At 49.0% G+C, this 8754-nt stretch overlaps 1 protein-coding gene across 1 annotated transcript; it reads right to left on the bottom strand.

Moving 5' to 3' along the window:
• Positions 1 to 839: 839 nt before the first annotated feature.
• Positions 840 to 6990, bottom strand: LOC149329564 (uncharacterized). The gene is made up of 2 exons (XM_089560304.1): positions 6658 to 6990; positions 840 to 2183 (listed from the first exon to the last, which is right to left on the bottom strand). The coding sequence occupies exons 1-2, from the start codon at positions 6940 to 6942 to the stop codon at positions 1080 to 1082; spliced, it is 1389 nt and encodes a 462-aa protein (XP_089416430.1). The 5' UTR covers positions 6943 to 6990; the 3' UTR covers positions 840 to 1079.
• Between the last annotated feature and the right edge of the window lie 1764 nt (positions 6991 to 8754).

The raw sequence follows: 8754 nt of genomic DNA on the forward strand, positions 1-8754 counted from the left end.
CGGAGAACCACGTGGGTAGTGACGTGACAGACACACCCCCAACCACTCCTCCGCTTGGAGGTCAAATGTGGCCTCCCAGTGACCTTGGCGCCTGCTAGGCCAGTACAGCTTTCGCTTTAAAAAAAAGAAAGGTGGTGTTGGCCGAGTTGTCTTAGGCATCGGAAAAGGAAATTCCTTTTTCAGTCCTTACGCTGGTTCGAATCACACCAGGGGCAATAGTGTGGAAAGTATTTCTCGGCTTGCTACCATTCCAATTCAATCCAATTCCTCACTTTTCCAGAAATAATGGATCCAGGAAAGGGTCAAGAGCTAAAAGCTGTCTCGACAGCTTGACTAGGCCCATGAACCCTTCTACAAGGCAATAGTATTGTTACAGCTACGGGTAGTGTCCATATTAATTGGCATCAAGAAATGTAAAGAACAATGAGTTATACAGTAGCAGATTTGCAATTAAGTTAATAAATAAACACCGTATGATTTCAAAATGTGTCTGCAATAACTGTACCTATATATAGTTGTGAACACATCCCAATACCAACAAAAGAAGTTAAGCGGACAGAATATAAAGAAAATAGAATACATACATGTTCATGAAAAACAGCACTTGCAAACGAAAAGGCAAACACGAAAGGTAAACATTCCGACGGAGGGAAAGTTCGGCAATTTGCTTCGCTGCCATTTACTTTTCGAAGACATTCGGCTTAATTTGCTCAGAATGTTTTGTAAAGAGATCGAAGACTTTTAGTTAAGGCTTCTCATCGTCTTGCTTTGCTCTAGCTGTCTGCTAATGGTTGCCCGGGAACCTTGGACGGTTCTCAGCGATGAATAATACATTTCAGTTTAAAAAAAACTCTTTTATTCCAGGTATTTAAACATTTGCCGCAACAAATCCGGGAATACATGACCGAGAACCGAGAAAACTTTGTCATAAATAAATTGTATGACGAGCCTTTTCACTGCTACTTAACTTTGATCAAAGGCATGCAGATCCTGAAATAAGCACCGCCAGCCCTAAACCAGCATTTGTTAACCTAAAAAATGATTTTAGGCTCTTACAACATGTCTTAAGTAGGGGCGGATCATGGAAGCAGCTCGTATTTTACATGAAGCTGGTCGTCTTCTACGTAACCATCGCTTATAAGGCTGTTCAGATTAAGCGATGCCTGGAAGTGAACGGGTAAGTTGCTTGCTGTTGTCGGCCTTTGAAATCTTTCGTAAGAAGGAGCAGGTAGCTCTTCAACCACCCGATCTGCCCCTCCTCCGGGATGTAGGATGCTGAGTCTGACCATGTGCTCGAATGGCCAGTGAACAAAGTCGTCCATATCACTCTTGTGCAAGCGCATCCAAGCATGCAGTAGCACAGATTTGCCGTTCTTTTTCAGATAAATTCCAGGGGACATAAAGTAACCCCGCAAGTACACCATCTCGCTCTTGTAGAGATCCGAGCCTTCCTCCACTGCGGTCGCTTGAAGGGATTTCACATCTTTTACAAGAAACCTGCAGTAGGAAAAGCCTACTTTTGTGTGTCGCAGAAAGGTTTTGATGTGGTCCACTGCCGCCTGACTGTTTTCATTCGACGCAGCCCTGAGTGCATCTATGGCAGTTAGAATCTGTGAAAAGCAGCCTTTGGTTTGACTGTTTACGCTTATCAATTCATCCTTGAGTGTTTTCTCCAGTCTGTCAATGCTTCCCGAAATATTAGGCGTACCGATCGTTTCAGTCAAGAATTGCTTGAGTTCCTCCTTAGACGCGTGGATTTCACCCTGGATTTGTGTCAAGCTGTCCTGATGTTGACTTTCACCCACGGTCACTTGAGCTTCTCTCAAAGAGTTTAGGGCGTGGGAGATTTCGTTGAGGCGGTCGCCGTGCGCGCTTATATCGTCAACAACTCGGCCCAGGAATTCTCTGATTTCGCCCGCGTGCTCTTCTAGCGCGCCCCTGAAGGACGCAGCCAATGTAGCCACGTCGTTGTGGCCGGATCGACCTGCGACTTGAGATCTGAGAAGCTGCGCCGGATTGCACAGGCCCGATGTGAGGTGAGCGATCACATTGGAGCAGGCGACGGTGGCAGAGCACTTGGGACAGCAGACGGGATGGTGTCTGCATTCGCACTGGAAATGCCGGACGATTCCTGAAGCCGTCGCAACATACTGGCACCCGCTTTCTTCGTTCCAGCACTTGACCTGGAAAACGCAAAATAGTCACCGTATTAATGTCTCGAAATGCAAATGTCGTTGGCTTATTTTGTCCATCTTCAGGGGCTACCAAATCAGAGACAAAATGTAACCTGCAGTAGGCGGCGTTCTTTTTAGCACATGATGAAAAGGAGTGCTGGAATACGATGTTCAAGTGATGCTTTGTCCCCGCAAGAAGTTAAGATTTGCGTGCAGCACGCTTAATAAGGGATCATGACCCGGAAAAGAAGGGAACACCTTGCGAGTCTGATACCGGGAAAAATATATGCGGCGCGAGACAGGTATTCGTTTTCCCTGTCATGTGAAATAGTTTAAATCGAACAAACGGGCAGACGGCTACGAGAGACGATGTTGGAACACACGTGGTGTTTTTAACAGCCATATTTGGGACCACTTGAAGTCCACTGAAAGGTATGCACTCGCCAGCTTCTATTTGAACCCGCCGCGCGCGCGCGTGTGTGAGTGCGTGTGTGTGCAGGTGTGTGTCTACAGGTGTGCGTGTGTGCAGGTGTGTGTGCGTGTGTGCAGGTGTGTGTGCGTGCGCGTGTGCGTGTGCGTGTGTGTGTGTGTGTGTGTGTGTGTGTGTGTGTGTGTGTGTGTGTGTGTGTGTGTGTGTGTGTGTGTGTGTGTGTGTGTGTGTTAACACAAAAATTAACACAATTTCCTACGCTTGTCCTTACACCCGCATGCGAGAAAACTACTGTATTATGTAACTGCAAGTGGTCATACAAGTGAGGCACCCCGACATGTGAACGAAGTCGAGCCTAGCTAAAAACACTTCACATAAAACGAGTGCAATGCGCGACCCGATACAAATAACCTCCCTCTGTAAATAACAAACATCTCTCTGCCTCACCATAGTAGAACTTGGACAAAAGTACAGCAGTGAAGCTACTGAGAAGTCTGGCACTTTGACTTTCGATAACTCGTGCGACAATGCAGCTGAAGCGCTTCTGGAACTACTGAACTTTCATCTAAGTGATCCTTTGGTTAGGCACAGAGGTATGTGTTAATTAAAGAGGGGTGCATTGGGTAGCGCATTCCACCCGTTTTTTTAGTGAACGGAGCGTGCTAGTGGTGTGAAAAATTGCGAGGACACTTTGGCAACTAAAGTGTTAAGAGGCGAAAGCCCAGGACACTGGATGTGACGTCACATCGTTCCCGTGGCTATATCGATGCCCAAATTATACACCTTTCGGGGATCGTAAGTATTAATTACGCTTAATTGCACATTTTTTCATCTAATTTGACACAAATCCGACGTTTTTTTCGACCATTCTGTGACAATTTTAACTATGCCGTGACAACTTCCGGTGGATGTGACGTCACACTGTTCCCGTGGCTATACCGACGTCCGCGCTATTTCGACGCAATTTCGGCATTTTTGCCTATAATTAATTAACTAATTATTCTACAGTCATCAAACCTGGTTTCTAGGTTCATTTTTCCCTCCTCTATCTGAAGCAACCATTGATTTTCTTCTTCTACGCCGCCGCGGTGGCTCAGTGGCTATGGTGCTCGGCTGCTGACCCAAAAGACGCGGGTTCGATCCCGGCCGCGGCGGCTGGAATTTCTTTGGAGGAGAAATTCTAGAGGCCCGTGTACTGTGCGATGTCAGTGCACGTTAAAGAACCCCAGGTGGTCGAAACTTCCGGAGCCCTCCACTACGGCGTCTCTCATAGCCTTAGTTGCTTTGGGACGTTAAACCCCATAAACCAACCAACCATTGATTTTCTTCTATCTTTTTAGTTCCCGGGTTAAACGCGTGTGACACGCTTTGTTAACGGACGACAGAATGAGTCATTAAAGGCTTTCGCCTTAAAATTGCATCGCTACACTTTCTGTTGCAGCGGACTCGCAAGCAGTTGGCTGCATACAGTGAAGGCTCAAGCGCTACATCCTACAGGCCCGGGCGTTATCTTTCACGTTCGCCTTATCACTGGCCCCGGCGAAGCAGTGCTGCTTTCTATAGCAGTGCGCTCCAGGAGCCCTTTTGACGCTTCCTGCAAGAATAGATTGTTCGCCTTTATCTTGGCGAAAGAGTTTGTCTGCTAAGCACACGGTTCGCGCTTTCACTCGCGTTATCTGCTGCGACAAGAGTGCGATAACCTTGAGAACAACTGCACGCATAAGGGGCGTCTTTACCGCTCCGCCTGGAGGTGATCTCATCGCGCACATGACTCGCCTTGTTACTGTCGGATAGAAACTCAAGAGGAAGCGACAAATTCCCTTAAAAGGTTTGGTTTGGTTTTTATGGGGTTTAACGTCCCAAAGCGACTAAGGCTATGAGAGACGCCGTAGTGGAGGGCTCCGGAAATTTCGACCACCTGGGGTTCTTTAACGTGCACTGACATCGCACAGTACACGGGCCTCGAATTTCTCCTCCAAAGAAATTCAGCCGCCGCGGCCGGGTTCGAACCCGCGTCTTTCGGGCCAACAGCCGAGCACCATAGCCACTGAGCCACCGCGGCGGTAAGCAGTCGAGTTAAAGGGCGTCGGACTGTTTTTTTTTTTTTTCATGATGTCGTGAAGCCCCTAACCTGGCATCGCTTTTGTTCTGCGGATGCAGTGGGATTCAGCGCGACGTTCTGGCAGTAGACAGATTCCGTTCGTTGTTAGGTGTCCTTGGTGGGCAATCTATCTCTCTTCCTCGTTGATTTAAATTGGACTAAAGAAACAGTGCTAATAAATCCGTGTCAGCGATAAGGTGAACGTTAACGGTAATGCATTAATTAGCTTCTTGCTCCGACGCTAGAGGGCCGCCGTGGTGGTGAGCCCTTACAAATTTTCTTTAGACAGTCTATATATCCATAGGCTCTGTCTATAAAGTCTATAAACTCTCTATAGACAAATACTCGAAAACCATCCATAGGCAATACAAATGTTATAGACAGCCTATAGATAATCTATAGATTGATGGTCATACACTTTTAAGAGTGGGCCGCCGCGGTGGCTAAGTGGTTATGGTGCTCGGCTGCTGACCCGAAAGACGCGGGTTCGAACTCGGCCGCGGCGGTTGAATTTCTTTGGAGGAGAAATTCTAGAGGCCCGTGTACTGTGCGATGTCAGTGGTGGTCGAAATTTCCAGAGCCTTCCACTACGGCGTCTCTCATAGCCTTAGTCGCTTTGGGACGTTAAAACCCCATAAACCAAACCAACTTTTAAGAGTTTTTTCTAAAGACAGTATATAGACTATGAATAGACAAAAATAAATATCTATAGGAAGGCAATAGAGTCTATAAGAAGTATACTGACTGTCTGTAGACCATTTTTATAAGGGAGCGGTTAGGGCATTCGGCTGCTGACCCGAAAGACGCAAGTTTCATCCTGGCCTCAGCGGTCGAATTTCGGTGGAGGCGAAATTCTATAGGCCCATGTACTGTGCGATGTCAGTGCACTTCAAAGAACTCCGGGTGGTCGAAATTTTCGCAGCCTTCACAGCGGCGTCCCTCATAGCCTGAGTCGCTTTGGGACGTTAAACCCCAGTAAACCAGTAAACTAATCCGACGCTAGAGCGCGCCACGATGCAATTAGCCCGCCGCTCATATGTTCCCTTGATCCTGGAGTACCTGCAGCTGTGCATTGACCGCCAAACAGGTCGCTGATTATGGAGACCTTGATTGCAGTTCTGGTGGTTTTGCTAGTGCCAGTTTCATTACTAAACCATGCGCATTTCGAAACAGGGCCGCCGCGGTGGGCAAAAAATAGCAACGACGGCATGCTTGTTGGAAATGAATCTTATCGCTTTCCGCTGAAAATTGCGGAGAAAAGTTCAAACACGTAGATTTCCCTTTTAACGCAGAAAGAGAGAAGGCATGTATCGTATTTATAAAAATTATAAACCAAACTCAAGAAATATATAAATGCAACTTAATAATTAATCGTACGAAAGCGGGTACATTTCTCCCATAGGGCTTCTTTTCTGTGCCTGGTATTTATTACACTGCAGCGACGTGCTTTCGGCAGAAAACGCCAAATAACCACATAGAATTCAACTTTTCATTTTTCATTTACTTTTCCTGTTGACTACAGGTGAAGTTTTAAGAGAACGTCAAAGAAGCAGTAGCAAAGGTATGTCAAAAACCAAAACACGTCGAGGAAACAGAACACTAGAAGGGAAGCAAGACTGAGAATGTTACAAAACAATCCGGGCAGCGGAGTTTCATTTACAAAGAGCCTCAGAAGCATAGCGGTGCCGTAACTGCCGGCTTCGCAGACGACAATCTAATTGCTGATAGTGCTAGAGATAGTTCTTGATCAAATCCACCCAGCACAGTAAGGGAAGCGCCCACACAGCCGCAGTTGTTAGCCGGGTGTCTCATGCTCTCGTTATCAATACTCTCTTTGAACACCTATGTAAATAAGGCCTTAGGTCCCGATTACCCCGTAACCGAGGTCGTTAGACCCGAAAAACATCCTCGGTACAACTGAAGATCAACAGCGTCTTTTCGTTTCCGCTTACCTCTCTTCGAAGCAGTTCCTCGGAAGCCGACTCCCTCCAGTCGACAAGTTCGTCTTGGCACTCGTATCCGTCGAGCGGACAGACGTGCAAGCCTTCCTGCGAGCACTGCTCGGAGCAGCGTGCGCATAGTGTGTGGGCACACGGAAGCAAAGCAGTCTTCGGCCGGACAAGTCCGCAGGCACTGCATACCCTGTTGGGGGGAAGAGGCTTAACGAACCTCAGGGGCCTCCAGTCCAGTTCGTCGGAGAATCCGACCAGCGTGTACTGTTGACTTCCAGGAGGCATGTCGAAGTGCCTTCTGCTGTTAGGCCTGAAGGAACTGCACCTTACACCCCGTCTGGGTGCGCTCTTATCTGTCCTTCTCTTCCGTGGTTGTCAAAGAGACAATCGCGTGTTATCTGCTACCTCTCGGTTATCGCACGGAGCGGCGCGCAGGGCTCAAATAATCGGTTCTGCGGTGTCTGCCGGTTGGGATGTTTCGTTCACAACGATTCATTCGACACCTGTAGGTTTAATAAGCACACAATGCTTTTAGCACCCATCCTCGGGTAACACAAGCGAACATCGTCGTCAACCAGCGAAAAAGTTGACGCTCAAAGCAAGTTCCGAAACAGGAACTCGAACCAACGCCCTGGAAGCATGGGCGTCCGGAGGGGGGGGCAAGGGGGGGCGGCTGCACCCCCCTGGAAAATCCCTCACTCGAACTGGGAGTAATGGCCGCACGCCAGGGGCGGTGGTGGGCTCAGCCAAAAGGGTAAAAGCAGCCCCGCTTCCACGCTTTGGGTCACATCTGCGAAATGCCGCGTACGGGCGCGCGTCGTTCCGCCGTTTTCAAACCACGCCACCGTCAGCTCTGCTGAAGGGCGACCTGTTGCAGACATACAGCGGCACCGGCGAGCATGTGTTTCGAGCCGTCTTGAGATGGGTGTCTGTTTCTTTGATCTCTAGAGAGATAGCGAGACGGAGGCAGACAGCGCACAGGGCACCTTGTTTTGGCCTTCGTCGCTCGCTATAATCAGGATACGTTCGTACGCCGGCCACCGATGAATTCTTCAGGAGGGAAGGACAAATCAGCCGTGTCCACCCCCGCTTTGTCGGGCTGCTCAGGGTCAAGCGGGCGATGAGTTGGCGCCGCCGCCGCCGCTCGCTGTCTCCTCTGATCCACGGGAGAGCGCAGTTCGGTAGAAGCGCCGCTTTCAGAATCTTCGGCAAAGGGGATTAGCTGCTTTTGTTCACGGCGACGCAGTCTCCAGAGGCGCCCCCACACCAGCGTTCCTTGCGTCTTCTCCGAAAACCAGCGCCTTTGGCCAACGCAGCCCGATGGCGCCTGCCTGGCTCGCCTGTCACCTCTGGCTGGGCCTCAAATCACAACAGCGCGCATGTACTGTGCGATGTCAGTGCATGGTAAAGAGACCCAGGTGGTCGACATCATCCGGAACTCTGTACTACTCCGTCCCTCATAGCCCGAGTCGTTTTGGGGCTCTGAACCCCATAAAAACACAAGAATAAATTTTCCGACCGGAGTGGCGAGTGTCCCTTCCCCTCGGAAGTCGCGCGGCGTTCCTTTCACCCCCAAAGTGCGCATTCGGGGATATTGCAGCAAGTAAGCCCTTGCACGTGTGCGCGCGCCTCTGTGTTTGTGCTTCGGTGTTTTTAGTGGCTAGTTGTCAACGAAGGTGAGAACAACCAAGACAGTGGACGAGAAAACGACGTGCGGCGAGCAGTGTGTGTGCGGTTGCTCGACTGTGCGGATGCGCGAGCAAGATGGAGCGAGGTGTATGAAGCTGCGAGCGTGCATTTATCTTGTAAAGAAGTTTTTGTTGTATATATAGTCATCTTTTGTTTTCAACGTACGCGCTAAACCGTTTTTCCAATCAATGTGTATGATGAGTGTGCACCGAGAGCGTGTAATGAAGCACAGAAATGAATTATCACCCGTGTAATTGCGCAATTCGCCCAGAAAAATCCGAGGCGCCTACAGTTGCTGTTCAAGGAAGACTGACTAAGTGACTGTAGTTGCGTGTTTGTGAACATATTGTGCTGTGTGCTGGTCATCAATCCGGGTGAGTCGAGAACTCGTATGCAGCAAGACTGAGC

The sequence above is a fragment of the Amblyomma mixtum genome, chromosome 9 (genome assembly GCF_055824585.1).
Source record: "Amblyomma mixtum isolate Tamu chromosome 9, ASM5582458v1, whole genome shotgun sequence".
NCBI lineage: Eukaryota > Metazoa > Arthropoda > Arachnida > Ixodida > Ixodidae > Amblyomma > Amblyomma mixtum.

Coding starts and splice junctions, on each gene's coding strand:
- LOC149329564 (XM_089560304.1), bottom strand. CDS start 6,942: ATGCCTCCTGGAAGTCAACAGTACACGCTGGTCGGATTCTCCGACGAA. Junction 2,184..6,657: donor AGGAACTGCTTCGAAGAGAG/GTAAGCGGAAAC, acceptor TGCGTTTTCCAG/GTCAAGTGCTGGAACGAAGA.